Source organism: Podarcis filfolensis (genome assembly GCF_964270895.1).
Source record: "Podarcis filfolensis genome assembly, chromosome: 8".
NCBI classification, from domain to species: Eukaryota; Metazoa; Chordata; class Lepidosauria; order Squamata; family Lacertidae; genus Podarcis; species Podarcis filfolensis.
In genome coordinates this window covers 81,105,290-81,128,074 of record NC_139611.1, presented here as the reverse complement: position 1 = coordinate 81,128,074, position 22,785 = coordinate 81,105,290, and the positions used below count along the sequence as shown (strand labels likewise).

General features: G+C 46.2%; 1 protein-coding gene and 1 long non-coding RNA gene across 2 annotated transcripts in view; both read left to right on the top strand.

The window, feature by feature from the left end:
• The window catches only part of PPP1R37 (protein phosphatase 1 regulatory subunit 37), a 47,923-nt gene that overhangs the window by 12,352 nt on the left and 12,786 nt on the right, over positions 1 to 22,785 (top strand). Inside the window, exons 2-5 of the mRNA XM_083626917.1 lie at positions 14,641 to 14,738; positions 16,273 to 16,318; positions 18,033 to 18,133; positions 20,183 to 20,302. Coding sequence (XP_083483043.1) covers positions 14,641 to 14,738; positions 16,273 to 16,318; positions 18,033 to 18,133; positions 20,183 to 20,302 — 365 coding nt within the window. The remainder of the gene's footprint in view (positions 1 to 14,640; positions 14,739 to 16,272; positions 16,319 to 18,032; positions 18,134 to 20,182; positions 20,303 to 22,785) is intronic.
• LOC310768022 lies at positions 1,784 to 6,107 on the top strand. The gene is made up of 2 exons (XR_014551162.1): positions 1,784 to 2,673; positions 2,705 to 6,107. It is a non-coding gene; the product is annotated as an uncharacterized lncRNA (long non-coding RNA).

Below are 22,785 nucleotides of genomic sequence, written 5' to 3'. Positions count from 1 at the left end.
TCTGCAGAAGTGTGGCAGAGAGCACACTGCCCTATTAAAACTGCTTCCTCTGGTCGGCATTTCTTAGCTCAGGGACATTCCCCACTCCCTGTTTTGGCCCCTACATTTTCTTCCCCCATCTTTGTCTCTCATACCCTCCCAAAGTCCTTGAAATCACCCACCCACCCATGCCAGTGGGTAGTGTGACCCACATTAAAGCATTATAACCACCTTGTATGTTCTGATCCTTTGGCTGAGTACCATAGATTTGGGAGTATTTCCAGCCCATTGGAGAACTGGAACCTACCACAGGCGCTGTTGCTGGACAAGCGATGGGCCTGGGAGCTTGGCAAGGAGTGATATGGGCAACAGGGGTGGTGATAGGAGGGGGGTGGAGCTAGGCCAGGCCTGCGCAACCTGTGACACAAGAAGCCAGAAGTAGCCCCATGTGGGAACTTCCCAGGAGCTTGGCAAAGCCCTCTCCATTATTTGCAGCCTTAGGGAAGCGGGATGTTTACTTGGTTGGTTGTGTCATAAATTGTGTAGGCTCTACCTAAGGCAAGCATGATTCTCTCCCTTCACCCCTCGCCCCTTTCCTCACTGTAGGAAACATTTGCTAGCAAGAAGCTGGCTCTAATTGTAGGTTAACAAGGACAGTTTTTGAAGGTTTACATTGGGTTATTGGGGGGGGGGACTCTCCCCACCCTTCCCTTTCCCAGTTATTATCTCGGAACTGCTTTTGCTTGGTGCCTGTGTGTTGCCTGCTCTGGTGCACATAATGATGTGGTTTTGTTCACTGTGTTGGCGCAAGTTGAAGCGTTGCCTTTCCAGAGGCCTTTTGCCTTTAAAACCTCAGCTGAGTCATGTCTGGTCATGACGATTAATGTTTTTCCTGGGAAGCCTTGTGTAAGCAAGCAGCTCCCAACTTGCTCAACTCGGAGGACCTGTGGAGTCTGTGGACTTGCAGAACAAACTTTGGAAGCTTATGTATAGCCCCAATTGAACCTCCTGGTTGACAGTGTTATACGTTGGGACCATCAAAGCTAGATCAGAATAAAGTTGCTTTAAAAAGCTGTTGTGTGTGGGGGCGGGGTTTAGCTGTTTATAGCTTGTTGTGTTTCAGAGGCTAGACATGTTAGGGCTGCAATTTTAATTGGTTAGATCCAGATTTCCCAAGCTAGCAGGACCAAGTTGCCAGGGATGATGGGCACTGCAGTCCTAAAACAGCTGGAGACCCAAGTTTGGGAAATCAATCAGGCTTTTAAGTGACAAAAATGTGCAAATTAAAACACAGAGAGCCATTTAAGAAGCAAGTACTGTACTCATAAGAAACTGCAGATGGTAAGCACCATCTTAGGAGAGACACTGACTTTTACCTCTCACACAGAAGGAAATGTCTCTTCTAAGATGATGCATAATCAAAACACAAATAAAGTATGATTTTGCTTCCCAAAACACTGGTATTACTTGTATGTAAATATAATCAATCAGTCAATCCACTAAGATTTTTTTAATTGGGTAGCAGTCCTAAATTATTTGTTACGTTATTATCCCACCCTTCCTCCAAGTAGCTAAGCATGACAGATGAACTGTCACAACCTTATGAAAATAGGCTGGGCTGAGAGGGAAATGCTTTGCCTGAGCATCAGGCACTGAAGTGCCCAAATGGCAGCACAGCCCAACCACAGCTTGCCTCCTGGACTCAGGCCTGGGGTTTCATTCCAGGTTTGTGCAGAAACTGAGCATATATATATATATTTTAAAAAACTGAATCGGGTCACTTGCTCATTTTGTCGAGTCAGTTTTTATGGAAGGTAGATCTGTCAACGGCTTTGAACCACGAAAAGTAAATGGCATCTCTGTATTGTCAGAAACAGCCTATCCTTGGTTATGAGATGCTAGGAGCAGAATGGATGGGGCTATTGCTGTTGTGCCCTGCTGTAAGTTTTCTGAGAAGTACTCTGCTGTGGAAACAAAACACTGGGCTAGTCAGACCTTTTGGCCTGACCAACAGGCCCTTTCCCATTTGAGTCATCTACTCCATGGTGGTACCCTCAAGATGTGGTTGGACCACATCTTCCCTCATTCCTGACAGATGATGGGAGATGACAGTCCCAACTGTAGGGCACCATGTTGGCTATACCTCGTCTATTCTGAATGACAGCAGCTCTGCTGCCTATGGGGTTGTTTTTTAAATGGCAATGGTGGGTATCAAACCTGGGGTCTCTGGCATGCCAAGTGTGCCACTGAAGCCAGTTCTTACTTGGCCACTGTTCCTTGGGCTGCACAAGGTCTCTTTCTGCCAAAATCCGCTGAGACGTGATGCAAGGACTATCTTTGCAACCCTTCTGGCAAGCCATTCAAGTCTAAATCCCACTTAATATTAAGGATGGAGCTGTATGTTATAAGAAACACTGGGTTGCCAGAAATAAGGGCAGCTCCACACCCAAGTTTCCCCAGTTCCCCTCTAACGTGTAGGAAAACATAGCCAGAATCCTGAAATTATGGGGTTCTGTGTTCCCCTACCAGCACCGGCCACTGATGTGGACGTTCAGCCTGCTGAGACCAGGGCATGGGGTAAATCTTACTACATGTTACAGAGTGGCAGAACTGCACAGCGATGCTGTTTTTGGCAAGAGCCCCATGCATCTCATAATTTGACCTTCCATGCTTAGGCTGCCTCTTGTGTGTAAAGTTTGGGCTAGAGCCTGCTTCTTGCCATCAGCACGGGGTGCTGCTTCTCCTCTCCTAGGCTAGTTGCTTCTTTTCTGCCTGCCACCCCCCTCCCCAAGCTTCTGGGTCAGAACCGAGAGGCCTGTCCAATTTCCAGTGCTTCTTTTCGCTGGCACGCTTTTGTTTGCTTGTGAGAAAGACAAATCTTGGCAAGCTTGCCAAAGCAAGAGATTGGGAAAGGGTTAATGTCTGGGTCGTGACTCTTGGCTGAAGTCCCAGATGGAAAATGAGTTGGCTTTGTGCAGGAACAAACAATATTTTTGCCTGAGAGCTGGGAGCTGAAATGTCAAAAGCCGAGCCTGTGGACTCGGGGGCTAGAAAGCTCCCTAGATCAAGAGCCGCTGCAGGAACTGGCAATGTTTGGTTTTACTTGCACCCTTGCTCTCTGTTGCCTGGCACTTCTTAATAATTATGATGTCATTAGTTTTCATGGGGAGAGCCGCCTAATGAAGTCGCTTCCTACAGGCTCTGCTGTAGTCTGTCCTTAATTCGTTTCTGTGCATGCTGTTTCTGCTAAAAGCTTGCCCGCCTTAAATTGTACTTTACATCTCTCACACCCTGGGAGTCTAAATCTGTGTTGAAGGAGTGAGATATAAATTATGTAAATAAATTAGCATGGTAAAAAATGGATCGTGTTGGGCCTGCCGGTGTTACTTATTTATATTTCTTTACATTTCTATCTTCCCAGTCTTTATTGTGGGATTCAAGGCGATGTGCCTTCACGTAGAACTAAGACCAGCATGTTCCAAATAGCTGTCACAAGTGTGGGGAACCTTTGACCCTCCAAATATTGCTGAACTGCAACTCTTAAAAGAGCAGCAATTTCACATTTGAGTTACTTAAGGATTCTTGGGCGAATGCTATCTGGACTCATCAGTTTGTCAGTTTTTATTTTGTCTATGAGGTCTGGAATGTTCTTGTCAACACTATTTCCATTAGTTCTTCAGGCTCTCCACATATGGAAGTTGTTCTACATCATATATTGCACTGTGAAGACAGATGCAAGCAATTCACTCTTTATCTGCAATCTCCTTATCCTCTGTTAGCACACCTAAGGCACTATTGCCTTGTCATCCTACAATCGCCTGCCCAGCTGGTCTCCTGTTAGTAATGTCTTTAAAGAACTGTTTGTTGTTAACCTTTATGTTTCAGCAACGTGCTCCTCAAATTGTTTTTAAGCATCTCTTAATGTCCACTTACATATCTTTTGCGTTCCATTTGGTCTCGTTTGGACAAGGCTTCCGTTTTCTAAGGAAGCCTTCTTACCTTGGCTGCCTTGCAGAATATTTTCTGGAGCAGAGAAGGCTAAGGAGTAAACCCTACACAGATCCAGAGCGAAGCCCCTAAGATGGTTGGATGGTGCCTTGTACGCCTCCTTCCAGAAACTCTTGCAGCCCAGATGGCACCAAATGTATTGCTATGCTTACCTTTGAACCACTTCAGTGAGGCCGAGAGGGGGGTCTTGTCATGTGGGCAGCTCAGGGCCTCCATACACATAACCCAGGATTATGCCCTGGGGAAGTCACTTCAGTGTTGCCAACACAGCAGTTTGACTTCACCTCCGGAAGCACACTCCAGTCTCTCTCCAGACAGTTGGATGCCAACAGCAGCAGCTCTCATCATCTCTTGCCTTTGGCCATGCTTGCTAGGGCGGTTGGCAGTTATATTTCCTCAAGGTCTGGAGGGCGAAAGGTTTTGTCTTCTAGAAGCACATCTCCACTTTTTTGTTCCCAGGGAATTCTTGCCAAACTCTGCTCTTTTCAAGTTGGGTAATCATGGAGGGGCTTAGTAGCAGTGTCTCTTTGTTTAGACTGGCAAGGCACTGAGCTCAAAGAGCACTATTTGATCTACTCTGGCCAATGCTTGCTATGGGGCTTTTGGGGGATCTTGCTGGCCATTTCCTTCCCTTGGCTGGAGCTGCATGGTGATGACGCACAAGCCGAACCCCTGCCTAACGTCCCAAGTTAGGACCGACTGAGCTCAAGTCCAGATGGTCTGTTTCTTCCGTCTAAGCAACATACAGGCGCAACTGCAGTTGAGAGTTAAGCGGACCCAACACAACGCTTGCTCTTTGAAGAATCCGTTTTTGAACTCCTCCGTTGAAATTGGTTTCAGCCATCTGTTGTAGCTGCACCAATACCCCGGTGGCAGCTGGAAGCTGCTTTCTCTTAGCAAACTGAGGCTGGCTAATGTTATTTGGGGTACCGGGCTGGAAGCATATAGATGACAAAGGCAGGCAGCCGGGGAGAGAGGTGCTGAGTATATCCAACAAGAGGGGAAGGACATATGACAGGTTGATGCCCTGGGACTCCCCATTGGAGAACTGCAGAGAAAGCAGCCAAGGAAGTCTCTTTGTGCCAGGAAGCCAGAGCAGCTCACATAGCACCCCCTGACCTCTTTGCTGCTCTGGCCCCTTTGTGGAGAATTCCACCGTGCCACCCTCACTCTGGACATTGATGCTGTAGCCAGCAGTTATTTGTGTATTCCTGTAACTAAATGGATCCTTCCATCAGATGACACTGAGGAAGTCCCCCATGCCTTACCTACCCCAGTCTGTTCAGAGTATGATTTGTCATGTTTCGTTGCCCTCCTCAGAATTGTGGTCACAGCCTCCCAGAGAATTTCCTTTCCTCCCTCCTTCCTCCTCCTCCTCCTCCTCTCTCTCCCTGACCCTACTTTTCGGGTGTTTCAGATCCTAACAACCTCTTCTGGTGTTTTTCTTTTTCTGTAAGCACATTTACCAGCAGGGCCTGCCAAAAATTACCCTGTTCAGACATAAAAGGAAATACTGTGAGGGTTTAAGCCCTCTGGGGAGGGATTTTTTTGGGGGGGGGCGGAGACAGAATCCTGCGTTTGCTCTGGACTTCAGTGCAAGCTTTATATTGCTGAGCTGATCTGGGCTGGCAGCCAAGTACAGCCAGCTACAGTAAGCGGATCTGTCCTCTTCCGCCCCCCCCCTCCCCGTCTTGCAACTCTCCTGCAAAACACTACTTCAATTGGAGGAACAAGCCTGGTCTGTCACAGGACTCCTTCTTTCGCAGAGAGATATCCTCAGTTGTTAGCTTTGCCCGGAGCTTAAAAAGATCAAAAGATGAATCGGGCACTTGTGATACTTTCTGGGAATAAATAAGTTGGAGTTGCTTTTTTTTTGTTTTTGTTTTTTAAAAAATCCTGCTTGAACCTTTATTAGTTGGCTTTCTAAATTGGTGTCGCATTTGTAGTGGAGATGGTTATACGGCTTACCTGCAGCATTTTTACTTTTACGTGTTTGCACTTGTGGTGAACCAAGACTGCAAGTTTTAATTTGTCAACTGACGCTTTATTGCAAATTTTAATAGGTGAGAAACCTAGTATGATTTTGAAGCTATTTTGGTTCTGGTGTGTTACTGTAAAAATGAATGGAAAAGAAGAAAATGAAATTTGCCTCCCCCCACCCCAAAGTCGTGAGCTTGTGATTATTCTGAGGGTGTGTGCCTAAATCATATAATTCCTCCATTAAAAGCAAAACACTGTATTGAAGTTTTGATGTTGAGGTGCATTTCATTGATCAGTTATAAAGCAAATTATTTAATCAGTGAAGGCTGCAGTTGTGCGTATGCTTACTTGTGAGAAAGCCCCGTTGAATTGAGTGGGACTTCTAAACAATAATGGTTGGATTTATTTAGCTGATGTTTTGATTAGGTAGAGTGGAGTGGGAGACAAAATCCTTTCTCTTCGTAAAGGTAAAGGTAAAGGTACCCCTGACCAGTCACGGACGACTCTGGGGTTGCGGCCCTCATCTCGCTCTATAGGCTGAGGGAGCCGGTGTTTGTCCGCAGACAGCTTCCGGGTCATGTGGCCAGCATGACTAAGCTGCTTCTGGCGAACCAGAGCAGCACACGGTAATGCCATATACCTTCCCGCCGGAGTGGTACCTATTTATCTACTTGCACTTTGACGTGCTTTCGAACTGCTAGGTGGGCAGGAACTGGGACCAAGCAATGGGAGCTCATCCCATCACGGGGATTCGAACCGCCGACCTTCTGATAGGGAAGTCCTAGGCTCTGTGGTTTAGACCACAGCGCCACCCGCTTCCCTTTTTCTCTTCATCCCCCCCCCCTTATTGTCGAGCTTCTTTCTCTATGGTTTCTTAACTATGTTACCCGTGAATGGGTTTCCCTCCCACATCATCTCCGTGTGAAGCAAGGGAAGGAGTGAAAGTGAACTTCCGAGGTGCAAGAGGGAGGAACTCTGCCAAAGCCTCTTTGCGGTTCATGCTTAGGGTGGGTCAAAGAGCTGAGCCAGGAGAAAATGGGTGCTTTGGGATTAGGACTCGCTTGGCCAGCGCCTGAGCTTCCATTCATATCACAGAAATGATATCAGGTGATGAAGTGGGACTTCCAGGAGCTGGTAGAGACACCTCTTTGCTTAAACACCTTGCAGAAGTCATTCTGTGCAGTCCAAAGTAAATTATCCAGCTTCTGTAAAAAAAAAAAAAAAAAAGGCAAGTAACTTTAAGGGTACGTGTGTGTGCCTAAAAAAAGGGAGAGTTCTGCCAAAGCTTCATGTAGGCAAATAGAAGGTTAAACACCCCTTTGCCCTGACACTGCCCATTTAAGGTGACGTGAGTCACTAATTGGAGACTCTGCTACTCAACCTTCAGCCCTTGCTCAATTTTAATCTGTGGCCCATGTTAAAAGTAGAGTAGTCTTACGAGGGCATCAGGGTATGTGCTTGTTTTCCCAATATGCAGCTGGTTATCCAGACCATCAGAACTAAACATTGGAATAGACTTTGTTAATGCTGCTCCTGCTTGTTGACAACCTGCGGTTTTGGTATATGTGTGTACGGTCAGTTTATGAGAAAATAAAAGGCATAGATGCACGGCATGGAAAAAAAGGGCCCGGTGGATTAAAAAAAAATGGTGCTACATATTCAGGGTGTGCTCGCTTACAGGGCAGCCTCATTTTTTCCCTTTTTTACATCCTCAGTTCTCTAGTTGTAAAACGGGTCTGGGCAGCTTATTTCACAGGGTTGCTGTGCTACTTTGTGAGTAAAGAAGGACATTCCGTGTGCTTTAGATGCCAAAAGGACCTCTTTGGTATTAAAAATACAGAGTAAATGCAATCCCAGCCTCAACACCAGCTGGAATGATGCAGTTGCCTCCAGGGGGTTGGTTTTGAGAACCTAAAGGGCAGCAGGTTGTAAATTATTTAATTTAGTATTATGATTGCTATACTTGTAGGCAACTGCAGGTTTTTTTAAAAAAGTGTCTTAATGTTTCTGTAAAATGAGAATAAACCCTGATTTGGGTGATGGAACGTAAATGAAACAAATGGCTTTAGTAGCATACTTTGTTACGACAACGTATACATTTGTGTGCACTGCTTTCATCTGGGAGGCTGAGCGGTGCATTGTGAGGGAGGGAGAGAGTTGTCACCATTTGGATTTCCCACTTCAGGCACCAAAATATCTTGAGCGAGCACTGAGTGTGAATAATATTTAGTGACTTGCTGGAACAAAGACTGCCTGTCTGTTCATATGCAATTTTTGAGCTTAATTTTTAAAACCGGAAATTTCACAATACATATTTTGTACAGTGTATTACACCCTGTGTGAGAATTATTGGCAAGAAAACGCCTTCTCCGTACAGTAAACAAAGGGCTGGAAATGGGGAGACTCCCAGGATTAAAATTTATCTAAGTTTAGACCAAGCGACTCTGCTTTATACAAGATAACCACCACCCATAGACTTTCTTGGCTTAACAGAGCTATAAGAACAACATACTTATATAATGTATAAATTGTATCTATGTAAATTATACCCAACAGCATAAAAGTGTCTTTACCACAAGTGTTTACTTTGTATCACTTTAATTTTGTTTTAAATGTATTTGCTTTTTTTGTTTTTAACTGTTTTTTATAATCTTAAGTGTACATTGCCTTGTGAAGGCGATTAATACATCAGTAATAATATAGAGCAGCTTTCCTCTGGCACACTGAAAGTCCATGAGGAATTTCTTGGGCAGGACTATTCATAAACAGCAAACCATCTTTTGTGCTAAGGAAGTATTAGGAAAATCAGCAACAACCGTGCAGATTTATTTCATAAATTGAACACACTTGCTCTTATTTTTAGTCCAAAGTTTTAAGTTATTTTTAGTCTGCTTTAGATTTATACCCCGCTTTCCTATAAAAACAAGAGCCAAAACTACATATAACAGTGGAAGAGAACCGGGCTCCAATACTGCAGTTCAAAAGAGAAGCTGCAATTCCTTGGTCAACATGATTGTCACCTCCCCTTCTTTGACTCTGGCCATCCTATCTCAACCTCTCTGCAGTAGCTGGAAAGGTCTGCCCAGTGTGTACCCTCTCTTCCATCATTCTGGAAAACCCTGGCTGATACCTACATTCAGCTGAATGCCATGCAAACCCCAAACTGATAATATTTTTCTGCTAATGGGCTGCTCTGCCAGTGGCTGAATTTCGCAGGAAAGTCTCTCTTAGCTAGAATGCCTGCCATTTGAGGTGCATTTCTCCTTCAGCAATTAGTAGCTTGAGTTTATTAGTAGCTTAAGGGTTTGCTGATTAGGGGTAGGAGACAACTTCCAAGGGAAGTGCAGGTAAGGTACTGCAGCTTTCAATAGGGTCTGATAGTCCACATTTCTTGGCTCATTGATCCTTATTTTCAGAAGGCAGTAATCACTTTTATTTATCGTATTTTTCGCTCTATAAGACGCACAAGACACACCTAGTTTTTGCAGGAGGAAAACAAGAAAAAAAATATTCTGAATCTCATAAGCCAGAACAGCAAGAGGGATCGCTGCGCAGTGAAAGCAGCAATCCCTCTTGCTGTTCTGGCTTCTGTGATAGCTGCGCAGCCTCCATTTGCTCCATAAGACACACATTTCCCCTTACTTTTTTGGAGGGAAAAAGTGAGTCTTATAGAGCAAAAAATACGGTACCCACTCTCCACTGATATCCTCGAAGTGCATTGTCATATTCTATAGTTTGTTCACTGCCACCATCAGAACTCAACGAAATTTTAGACTAAACAAACAGGCTGGAAAGTGCATTGCACGTTAAATTCACACACGGAATTGAATAATAAACTGCAACCTTAGGTTCTCACTTCGAGAAGCTGGCCAGAGGCTTGCTACAGAACCCCTTTTAGGATCTTTTTTCAAAGCCCAGAACGAAATATGATGCCCAATGAAAGACTTCTTTCTCTCTGCATATCTGAACGCCTGGCCCGCACAATAAAGCAATTAAAGTAGAAGTGTGCAGCAGCTGCCGCAGCTTGGAAATTTCTGGTCTTCCCCGATAATTACGTTAGTGGTGGAATTATCCTTTCTCCGAACTGAGCCTGGAGTGGGGGGTGGAGAGATCGCTCTGCTTCAGTAATCCAGACCGGATTACAACGTTGTAATTGGATCCCTGTGCAACGAACTCTGTTTTGTGATGCAAGCCACTTGTTTTGCTGCTCTCCGAGCGTTCCAAGTTGGTCTCTGTCTGTTCTGGTGTGTAAAAAGGATGCTTTGAGGGCAGCTTTTAAGGGCTGCCAGAATTTCTTGCCTTAATAACAGGCCTCTTGCTATCTGCCTCCTTTGGAGGGACTATTGGGGCAATGGAAGTGGGGGGGGGGAGGGACTCCTTCCTAGGGAAGCACAAGCAATTTAAATTGGCAGTAAATGGGGCTGTGGATGTACTTTGTTCTAAAGCAATCCCCCTAAAATTCTGCTACAAGGTACCCCCAAATCCTGCTGTAACAGGGCCCAGTTTTTCAAAGCCCTTCCCCTAATTTCTCCTGCTTTGCAATAGCTTCTCCTAGCCAATTGGGAGGGGCAAGGAGCCCTTTGGGAAGGGGGAGCAAAGAAATCCAGGCCCCCTGCAAGCCCCTCTGAATCAAAGAGACTGGTTCTGTCCCCTGCTATGTGGTTTGTGGATGAAGGCTGGGAGCAAAGTTCCCTCCTTCCAAAGTTGCTGCTACTGTTCCGTTGCACCTGATTTCTACCTTACCCTTATCCCTTGTAAGACCCTCTGTGTCGTCTTCTCCCAGCCCTGGCTTCATTTCCTCGCACTGGCAGACTTCCTTCTCTCCAGACTTTGCCAGATTAAGGTTTTGCAAGGCATTTTGCACTGGCGTATACAAGGTGCTCTGGCATCTGTGGAGCTTAATTCCACAGCTCCTCTGGCTTTGGGAATGTCTGCAAATGTTGCTAATGCGCTTTTGAGCGTGAAATTAATTCTGGCATGACTGTACTGGCTACCAGTTAGTTTCCAGCGCAATTGAACGAGCTGCTTTTGACCTAGAAATACATAAGTAGCTCAGGACCTCAAGGCCCACCTCTCCCCACATGAACTAGCCAGACCCTGTGCTCATCACTGGAGGCCCTTCTCCCTGTGCCCACCTCTGAGGGAGGTGCAGATGGTGGAAACTTGAGAACAGGCCTTCTCAGTGGTGGCTCCCTGCGTGTGGAAGGCTCTCCCCCAGGAGACACGCCTGGCGCATTGTATTTATTTTTAGGCACCAGGCAAAAACATTTATTTTCAGCTAGGTTCTATGTCCTTTATTTGAAGGGTTTTAGGTGTACTTCTGGCCTCTTAACTTAGTCGGGTGGGTTGTGTTAAAGGTAAAGGGACCCCTGACCATTAGGTCCAGTCGTGATTGATTCTGGGGTTGCGGCGCTCATCTCGCTTTATTGGCCGAGGGAGCCCGGCGTACAGGGTCATGTGGCCAGCATGACTAAGCCGCTTCTGGCGAAACAGAGCAGCGCACGGAAATGCTGTTTACCTTCCCGCCGGAGCAGTACCTATTTATCTACTTGCACTTTGATGTGCTTTCAAACTGCTAGGTTGGCAGGAGCAGAGACCGAGCAACGGGAGCTCACCCCGTCGTGGGGATTCAAACCGCCGACCTTCTGATCAGCAGGTCCTAGGCTCTGTGGTTTAACCCACAGTGCCACCCACATCCCTGGGTTGTGTTAGTTCTGCCTTTTTATATACTATGGTTGGTTTTTAGGGTTTGTTTTCGTTTTTATTCTTTGTCTTAGTGTTAGTATTTTTTAAGCCGTTTTGGGTCACTTTTCACGAATAAAGGAACCAGAAATGTATCTGATAACAATAACAATATTTGCAAGAACAGGCACTAGAAGATTGCTTTTTTAAAACAGAGACCCAAGATTCTCATGAAAGAGTTGTCCGTCCCAAAACACATATTGCACTAGGAAGTCCCCAGTTCAAATGTCACCTCAGCTGCTCTTTGTGACGTGTGTCATCATGGGTGTGCAGTCTTTTTGTTTCAAAGGACAAAATGTGCTAGTAGCCTGCCCTGAGAGAATCACAAAACAGTTCATTACTACAATATACAGTAATGGAAAAGAATTTCCAGTCATTCTGTTTGGTCTATTATTGCTATAAAGTTTGCAACCCTTTCAGTCTCTCTCAAAGCAATTGACATTACATACCTTTTGTCATTCTCCAGATAGCTCCAGTAAATTGCCCGAGTACTGCTAAATCCTGTGCTGTTATGTGTCACTTTTTGGGGGGGGGGGGAGGTTTCAAGTTTTGGGCATGCTGAATCATGATGGGCCATGGTCAAATAAAATAATAAAATTCCTGTGGAAATTGCTAATAAAAACATCTTGGGATCCTGTGTTAATTTTAACTCTCAGCGTGTCATTAATAGGATCTAGTATACATTTTATAGCTTTAATAACAGAACCACCACCAATGAGCAAAATTATCCTTTCTCCTCCATGTTTCCAGCATACACCTGAGCCCCTCCCATTTGTTTTTGACAATTAAAAATACTTTTCACACAGAGGGAAGCAATACATTAGTACCTCTGGTTGCGAACGGGATCCGTTCTGGAGGCCCGTTCACAACATGAGCAGAACGCAACCCGCAGCGGCACGTCTGCGCACATGCAGGTTGCGATTTGCCGCTTCTGAGCATGCGTGTGACGTCATTTTGCGCTTCTGCGCATGCGCGAGCGGCAAAACCCGGAAGTAACCCTTTCCGGTACTTCCAGGTCGCCGTGGGATGTTACCTGAAAGAACATAACATGAAGCAAACGTAACATGAGGGATGACTGTAATGAATCTATTCACCAATGGTCATAGGTGAGGCTTTAAATTAACTGTCCATTTAGCTGGATCATTTTCTTTAATCTGTAATGAAGCCTGATAGATTTGGGATCAAACTCGCTTGGTGGTTTTTACTTTTATAAAGGCAAGCTTCCCACTGGGCATGCCCAGTCCTGTGTGCACATGTAAGGTGATGCTCTGGATCCTGGCCTTTACCCCCACATGCAATTTGGGGGTGCAAATGCTGGTATCACTTTTCAGAGCTCTCATAAGCTGTTGTTGGCATCTGTCTGTCTTGAAACAATGGAGTGCGCCTCTAGGGGCAAAGTCTAACTGCTGTGTTAGCAGCACCAAAGTGACCTCTCTGGGCGCAAGCCTGGGCAGTGTGTGTGGAAGTCCTGAACTGCCCAGAAGACAAGACACACCCCCTCTTGGCCTCACTGATGTGGTCCAGAGGAAAGCAGAGCAATACATTCAGTACCAGCTTGGCTGCAGGAGTTGCCGGAAGGAGGCATACAAGGCACCATCCAATCGTCTTAGGGACGCCACTCCAGATTTGTGTTGGGTTTACTCCTTAGCCTTTTTCTTCTCCCAGAGATATTCTGCAAGGCAGCAGAGGTTGAGGACCAGAGTTTTCCTTCTCCTAGATGGGCTCCCTTCCCAGGTGGACAAGCCCCATCTACTTCCCTCTACAGCATGTGCAGAATCTGCTTTCTTGACTGTTGGATGCGCTATTGGTCTTTTATGCTCAATCTGCTGGATCCTGTCTTTGCATGCAGTAGAAGTCCCTAACTCACTGAGGGTTTGATGCCCAATGGCTACTCTCACCTGGTTTAGCCCGCCAGTCAAAGCCATTCCTGGGGTGTAGCTGCTGTTCCATGCTGACAGCTTCTAGGAGCAAATTCAGGGTGGGGACAAAAGGTGGACAAACTGCCTCAGACTGTGTCTCTCTCCCCTAAAACCCTTTACACCTCTTTCATAAGCAAATGTGTGTAAAGGAGCTCTGAACACCTGAAATGCAGTGGTGATGCTTAAATATGCTAGCTTTCAGCTTTGAAAGAATCCAGTTTCTGAGCTCAGCCATCTGCATTCTGCTGCTTGAATCAATTTGACTATCTGGCACCTGAGGTACCCGATTCCCTGCTCCAGTGAACAAAGCTTTGTGGCTGCTGTCGGGATTCTGGCAAATCATCTCATTATGCAACATCTGCTAACACCAGCAAAAATGCTGGCTGCTTGGACAGGGCTGGAAAAATCCTAGAAACCAAATGCTGGCACCTAGGTTAGAAAAAATACCCCCAATCTCTTTTTCAGGTATTGAACACTTGAGGATAAAAGTTTGCATAAGGGGCCAAATCCTTATGACTAGTCCTGCAACTGATTTCATTGGCACACACAAAAAACATCACGCCAGTTCCCCTCTCTGCCGCCTCAGTTTCCCCTATTACTCTTTTCCGCAACTTTCTAATTCATGAAGAGATGGAGAATTGGTCCCTGCGCACATTGTGGCTCTTACAAGCAAGAAAGTGTTCTTTATTATTATTTAATATTTATATATCCCACTCTTCTGCTAATAAGAGTGGAATGTGACAGAGCACTATATTATAATCTGGTTGCAAGGTTTTAGCAAGCTCTCACCACTAATGACAGGTGACCTGTGAAATTGCAATATGGCTTTTGAAAATTTATTTGATGTGTATTTGTTTATCTGGTTGTTTGACTTTTAAAAATACCCTGTCCCACCCCAAAGGCTCCTTACAGTGTGTAGGTGGAATAAATCAAATGGACTACTAACCATCAGTGTGATCCTTTCTCTCTCTCTCTCTCTCTCTCTCTCTCCCCCCCCCTCTCTCTCTTTCAGCTCAGAATGTGACTGTGGAAGAAATTATCACCGCCTACAAGCAAGCCTGTCAGAAGTTAAACTGTAAACAGATACCCAAACTACTGAAGCAGATCCAGGTATGTGCCTTTCCTTAAGTGCACAGCAGAACCGCTTATCAGATTCGTCTGTCAAAGGCAGAGATGGATTTTTATAAACACTGAAGAAAGCTGGCTGTCGCTGGAACTGAACAGTAATAAAAAAAGTCCTCTCTTGAAGTTGGGTCACATGTATTTCAAAGGCTGCAGCCCAGGCCCATGTAGCACAGCAAACACTAAACAAGGACGAGGTTTGTGTGTGTCTTTCCATTGCTTCCAAGATGGCTGTACTAACCTAGAGAGGGAACTGGGCCAGAGCCCAGAGAGCTAAGTGAGCCTGCAAGGTTATGAACGTCGGAAGGTGCTTCACACAGTAACTGAAGATGCTGAGCTTTGGGCCCTCCCTAAAAGCATACAGGGATAAATCTACCCATGCAGGCAACAGTGATCTTGAGCCCACACCTTCTCCAAAGAGCAGCTTCCTAGCCTCTTTCCCATAGCGGCTGCTGTTTGGGTGGTTTTAGGAAGTGCTGCTCTCTCTGTTGCTGGAAACAAGCAAAAGGAACAAGATCTTCCAATTCAGCAGCAGAGACCCACTCCAAAGGGCAGGGGTTCCACAGACGGGGACATTATGACATGGGACATTATGTCCCATGTCACTGCACAATGGGCAACACCCATTGGCAGGACAAGACGAAGGCCCTCTCTTCTGCAGAACGTGAGAGCTGGGCAGGCTGAGGGAGGGAGAGGTCCCCCTTCAAGTGTTTGGGTTCCCAGGAACCTTTGGAATGGTGCCATTTACACACCCAGGATGTGAAAGAGGGAGGACAATTTTGGCCCCTTATTTTGATTTGAAACTCTTCCTTCTCTGAAAACAACAGCTTGGGACAAAAAATCATCAACTGAGCTTTCAGCTCATGTTGAGACGATTGAAGAATTACCAGTAGCAACCAGAATGTCAATTATCATGAACCAGGGCAAGAAAATGAATCCACCTCTACTTGTTTTGCAGGATTTGCGATGTAACACACACACTTGCATTGTATATTTGGGCCGATGAATGGAAACCTCTTTGTTATGAAGTGGCCAGCTATTATCAGTTTCTGGAATGACAGATTTGATTATGTGCAATCCCTAGTCATTGTTTACAGTGGTGTAATGAACTTTTCGCCCTTCTATTAGCTGGGAAATTTTATTATTAAATCTGTTATTAGACGTGTGCGTGTAAATGTGTGTACATCTGTCTTGCTCATTTCTTTTTGAAAAAAGAAAATTGTGTTGTTTTAAAAAGGCCAGTCTCCAGATTGGACCCAGGAGCAGCCCAAACCAATCCTGCAGAAAGGAGCCACCCCTTGTATATCGGGATATCTCCTTTGATCAGACCTGTTTCTAACTCTGGATCTGAACCAAATTGGGCTGGGCCTGGATCAGATTGGGAAATGAAAGACGCTCATATTACATAGAGCTTTTGAAACAATGGGCAGTCCATGCTTCCCTTTAGGTCTTCTTCTTCATTATATCTTCCCTTTAAGCCGTTCCCTTCTGTGTGTAGTAATTTGCTGTTGCTTTATTGCAGGAATATAAAGACTTGACTCCCAGGATAGAGTGCTTGGATCTGAAAGGTACATATTTCCGTTCCCAAGTCTTCTGTTGACACAGTGCAGATCACTATCACCTTGCCGACTCTGGTTATTTCTCTGTGACTGTGATCCCTCAAGCCTTCTATCTGGGAGTCTGTGCTTGAAAATGGTCCCCTTTGGAGATTAGGAGGGGTTGGGGAGAAAGAATGTTCAGTGTTGTAAATGTGAGATCGTTCTGCCTAGGCCACAGGTGTTACAACATAGTGTCATGTGCAGATTTGATAAACTCGGAGGTCTTGTTTTGCTGGCAAACGCATGAAAATCTTGCGTTCTGAAGCCAGCTCACTATTTCAGAGGTTTGCCAGCATGCATCTACACCCTCCTCCAACCCTCCCCCCCCCCAACAGCACCCCATTTTGTTCACATCCCAAATCCTTTCTCTGGTCCCAGATTTAACATTTGCAATAGCCTGCAAATGTTTGGAAATGAACCAGATTGTGTAACCATGTTTGGCACATGCAAACGGAACACGGCTGACTCCATGCTAGAGGTGCACGTGGCCTTGATTTGGGGTTACGTGGGGTCATCCCCTCCCTCGCCTCTCCCACTCCCTCACCTGGTTTCATATTTCATAACCAGCGAGTCGCTCCTTGCAAACAAACGAGTGAGCATCCTGTTCGTACTGCGGATACAGGTTGCTGACTTCAGGGCACGTTTACCTGGGAAATTTCTGCTGCCGTTGAGAGGCTAGTCCGAGTGGGCAGGGCGGAGAAGATTGTGAAGGCCCCAAGGCATACAAGGGTGGGGACTTCATTGGAGTGGAAAAGCAAAGCGGTGGCTGAGCAGATGGTATGTGATTGGGCAGGAGGAGGGGAAAGAGCTGCCACTTTGGGTTTGCTGGATCCTTAGCAGAAATGAAGCCCAGGCTGCAGTCGTTCTTCATATTTGGAGTACAGCGCCAACAATGCTTTGTGGTGCAAAACGTTCAGCTTAATGTGCTGGGCTTCTTTGGAGGAAGGGGTGGGATATATGTTTAAGAAATACCATATTTTTTGCTCTATAAGACTCGCTTTCCCCTCCTAAAAAGTAAGGGGAAATGTGTGTGCGCATTATGGAGTGAATGCAGGCTGTGCAGCTATCCCAGAAGCCAGAACACCAAGAGGGATTGCTGCTTTCACTGCGCAGCGATCCCTCTTGCTGTTCTGGCTTCTGGGATTCAGAATATTTTTTTTTCTTGTTTTCCTTCTCCAAAAACTAGGTGCATCTTGTGGTCTGGTGCGTCTTATAGAGCGAAAAATACGGTAACTCTGCCTTTCCTGTAATATTTAGAACACCAGTTCTTAGCTCTTATGCAGCAGGTGTTTTTAGAATGTTTCTGTTTAGACTTGCACCATTGTTTAGGGAATAGATGATGAAGTATCATTAGAAAGTCTGGTTTAAACCAGCCTCTCCCCAACCCCTCACCGGTTTAAATCATTTTTGTACCCCACCAAGTTGCACCTTAATGCCTGGGTCTCTATAGCCCGGTTGTTTTCCAGTATTTAATGCAGTGTTTCTCAAACTTGGGTCCACAGTTGTTGTTGGACTGCAGCTCCCATCATCCCTGACCAGTGGTCCTGCTAGCTAGGGATGATGGGAGTTGTAGTCAGCTGAGGACCCACATTTGAGAAACACTGATGTAATGCATCCTGTGCTTGACAGTGAACCCTTTTAAATGCTGGAGGCTTGCAGATTTACTTTGTCTCTTGTTTTCCAGGCGAGAAGTTAGACTACAAGGCTTGTGAGGCCCTGGAAGAGATTTTTAAGCGCCTCCAGTTCAAAATAGTGGATTTGGAGCAAACGAACCTAGATGAAGATGTAGGTTTGCATGTAACATATAAAGAACTGCCTTTCTTCTCCTCCGCCTCCCCCCCCCCCCTTGTGAACAGTCAGCTGAGCTGAATCCTGCCGTTCTTTAACATGGAGAAACTTACAGTTCAGGGCTGAGTGTTTATAAATAAGGAATGTGGCCTAGTGTTGTCTGTTCCCATCACCAACAGCTCTCTGGCATCTTCGGCAAAGCATTTTCCCAGGCCTGTGGCTGGAGATTGAACCTGTGCACACAGAGCTTTGCTACCAGATCACGGGCTCCTCCAAATGGTGTGACTGCTCTTCAAAAACTGCAGCAAATTGCTTTCTGAAAGTGGATTCCTAACATTGGCTAGAATTGGCTCTGTCTAGGCTTTGGGGGCCCTGTTCATAAGACACTTTAGTGAGGCCCCTTAATTTGAAAGAGGCAGGGTGTGCAAATCTAAAATCCTATTGAGCTGCTGCTGGTCACGTAGGGGGAGAGTGGTGGCAGGTTGAGGTGGCCTTACAAAGGTTCGTTCTCATCACTCCCTGGACCCTGTCTAAGGCCTGATCTGCACATTAAATCATAGACTTGTAGAGTTGGAAGGTGCAAGTGGAGAATTGGCACAGCTGAGAGATGGATGGGGTTAAAAGCTTCCTCCCTCATGTTTGTTTCCTTCTTGCATGAGGACTTAAATGTGACCATCCACCACAATTCCACCTTGGGATTCTGCTATGTCTTCCCACTTCATCTGTGGACAAGGTTTATGGCCCACTTTGTTAAGATGTACATCCAGCATTAAAATAAAAATAAAAATGACCCCTTCATTTATTAGGCACTTGAAAGTGATGGATGACCAGCTCCAAATTCTCCCTCTCTCCCCCTGCCCTCTCCCTGCTAAGGAGTATAAATCTGGGGCTGTAGTCAGCTAACATTTACTCAGAGTAGACCCGTTGAAATGAATGAACCTAAGCTAGTCATGGCAAGTAATTCAGTGGGTCTACTCTGAGTGTCTCATCTTAAATTACACAGCCATCAGCGATGTGTTGTGGTTCCCTCTTCATGCAAATTACGGGAGTTGCACTTGAGTACATCGTGCCAGTTCCGTCTGCTCCTCTCACAGGCTTGTTGATAAGCAAGTCCCAACGCGAAAGAACAAATAGTTTGTGGTTGGAAGCCTAGAGCAAGACAGGTCTTGTGTTGTCTCCTTGACTTAGTTTACTGGTTTTTCAGTGCTATGAAGAGCCAATTATTTCCCTGGGGACAGCCTCCCAGTCTCCTTCCCCCTCCCACTAGCCCTGAGCTCCACAGTATACAAATTAGACGAACAAAACTTCTGGGGGTATTTTGTGTTTAATACATTTCATTGCAGAACTTCAGAACCAGAAATGGCATTTGAGAAGTAGCGATGAACAAATACAGCAGGTGCATTCATGAATCGAGGATCAAATTTGAAGAGTTTTGAATTTGATTCTTTGCAGACCTTTACTGCTTGCGGAGTTTCCATGTTCCTACTGCTCTGAAACGTGTGCAAAAGACCTGCTTGCTGCCTCCAGACAGTCTGGCCCTTCCTTCCTCTCCCATCAGTAATATTCAGTAGCGGTGCCCTGAGGATCATCTAGTCCCACCCCTGCAACGCAGGAATATTCAGCTGTCCCATACGGGGATCGAACCTGCAACCTTGGCATTATCAGCACCACACTCTAACCAGCTGAGTGATGTGCTGTACTGTGTTAGGCTGCAGGACCGGGTCAGTGAGGCCTTGTCGCAAGGTGTGCTGCAATTCTGGAAGTCGGCTCCATTTGCACACAGTGAGACTTTTCTTCCAAGTAGGCACATGCAGATTTGGGCTGTGAGCAAGTTGATACTTGGTCTGGATCTACCGCCTTGAAAAAGCGCACCTCGTTTCAAACCGCAAAGAGAACTTGTACATTGTGTAATGTTGTCTTAAAAGATATCAGTATTGCTGCATGAACTTTGCCCATTTTGCGCCCTCTCTGGGTCGCACCCAGGACAGGCTGCTGCGGCCACACCCTTGCTAACAGTCCTGGTGTTTCTTCTTTTGTTTTTGCCAGGGTGCCTCGGCGCTGTTTGATATGATTGAATACTATGAGTCAGCCACACACCTCAACATCTCATTTAACAAACACATCGGCACACGAGGTTGGCAGGCAGCTGCGCACATGATGAGGAAGGTTTGTATTCACGATTAGATAGCATTTCCCCTCTTCTCCCCCCCCCGAAATTGCATCGCTTGCAGGAGTGTTGCAAAAAGAGGGCAAGCATTGAGCCTGTGTCATCATTCATGCCCAAGCCCAGTTTCACTGTAAAGCTGCAGCTCCCATTGCCTGGAAATGCCGTAAGTTACCATATTTTTTGCTCTATAAGACTCACTTTTTCCCTCCTAAAAAGTAAGGGGAAATGTGTGTGCGTCTTATGGAGCGAATCCAGCTGCGCAGCTATCCCAGAAGCCAGAACAGCAAGAGGGATTGCTGCTTTCACTGTGCAGCGATCCCTCTTGCTGTTCTGGCTTCTGAGATTCAGAATGTTTTTTTTCTTGTTTTCCTCTTCCAAAAACTAGATGCGTCTTGTGGTCTGGTACGTTTTATAGAGCGAAAAATACGGTAATATTTCTGCAGTGGTGTTATTGTTTTTTTTCTTCCCCCCCACCCCCCCCCAGCCAAGAGAAAAAGACTTTCCCTCCCTAAGAGTGAGCATTGACAAGTTCTCCACGATTCTGTGGGCCCAGCTGTAGATTTCCCTGGTGGAAGAAATTTGTACTGTCTGGTGCCAGTGGCAGACATAGGGACTCCAGTAGGAAAGAATATATTAATGTTCCAGCAAAATTACAATTTAAGCAGGCAGCAAATCCTATCACACACACACATACCTTGATCTGAAGAGTAAAAGATTCCCTAACTATTTTTAAAAATCCATGGAAATGTGTTGTGACAGTTATGCCACAGAACTCACACTAAAAGTAAGGCAGAAATGGAGGGGGAGATATACAGGTCCTTAAGGCAAAGTGGGTTTGTGCTGATTCCTTGAGAGCGCTGGGTAAGCTATTGGAGCTGCGAGAACTGACTGGGGTTTTTAAAAATCCTGATTTCAGCCAGTGCCCTCCATGGGAGAAGGGAGGAGGGCCTTGAGATGAACAATTTCCCATTTTATCGTTTCCTTCCTGCTTCCCATTCTGTGTGCTTTGCTTTACAAAAGCTTGAAAGAATCTGTTCCCATGTGCAATTGACTAAACCTGGGTGATCCTTTCGTCTGCCTCCCACCTTAGCATTATCTCACTGTTATCTCGATGGCATCCATTCAGGTGTTGAAACAGACGTTGCTGGCGACTTGATCTATACGTGCTGACCTTTACCAGGCATGAGGAGCTCAGGATGTTTTCCTGAATGGCTTTCAGAACACATTGTGATAAAGCTGGTTCCAGGGTCAAGCAAGGTTCATAGTGGGGAATCTCGTTTCCTGTTAAGTTATGCCAGTCCTTTTACTTACGCCACGATCTGCAGTAATAAACCGTAGAATAAGTTCAGATTGACACACACCCCTATTCACACCTGCCCTCTGTTAATTCAGGAACTCAGTGATAATCTCCTGCTTTAACGGGCTTACTGATCTTGCTGTTCCTAGCTGCAAATAGAATAGTTTCCCCAGTGTGGAGTGCTATGCAAAGCCTGCACAGCAGACAGGAATCTTGGGCAGGGGCGAACGCTTCTCGCCCTTACCACAAGCCTCTTTAAAGTTGTTTCTCTTTAAACAGCGGCAGCAGCCTCTGCACCCCTCCACAAGGCACCCCATCCACAGCTTGTGGAGCAGGGCTGCCTGATGCCAAGCGCCGGGCCCGGTGGCAGCATAAGGCAGCCCCAGCACTTCCTCCCGGGAGGAAGAGCTAAGCCACCCACCCTGCGCGAGCCGAAGGCGGGGGGCTTGATCAGCTGAGAAGCCCACCCCTTCGCTCGTGCAGGGGGTGTGAGCTAACTCTTTCTCCGTTCAGGAGCGCGGGTTTGCGGCTGCTAGTTCCTAAACGGAGAAGTCTACCAGAGCTCCCACCCCCGTCTCCAGCTTGTGCAAGCAGGCAGCCATGCGCCCCTCAACGCAGAAATAGAAACAATCCGCCTGCCTGTGTGGGCAGCCGAGGGAGGAACAAGCTACATTGGCCTGGCCGATGTAGCTTGTTTCTCCCTCAGCGGTATGAGGGCCAGTGCGAGATGGCTGCTTCACCCAGCGCTATATCACGAGTGAAACCACAAGCTGCGTCCCTCGCCACAGGCTGCAGCCGGGTGCTGGTGGCATGGGAACTCAGGAGCAGCAGTGGTTTCACTTTCAATACAGTGGTACCTCGGGTTACAGACGCTTCAGGTTACAGACTCTAGTAACCCAGAAATAGTACCTCGGGTTAAGAACTTTGCTTCAGGATGAGAACAGAAATCGCACGGCAGTGGGAGGCCCCATTAGCTAAAGTGGTGCTTCAAGTTAAGAACAGTTTCAGGTTAAGAACGGACCTTCGGAACGAATTAAGTTTGTAACCAGAGGTACCACTGTATACCGATTGTTCTCTCCTGCTGCGCATGTCTGGTCCACTGCATACTCTTCTGGCTGCTTCCAGCCCTCTGACTTGGTTGCGCGACAACCTGCTTTGAGGTGCTGGCTAAGAGTACCTCTGGCT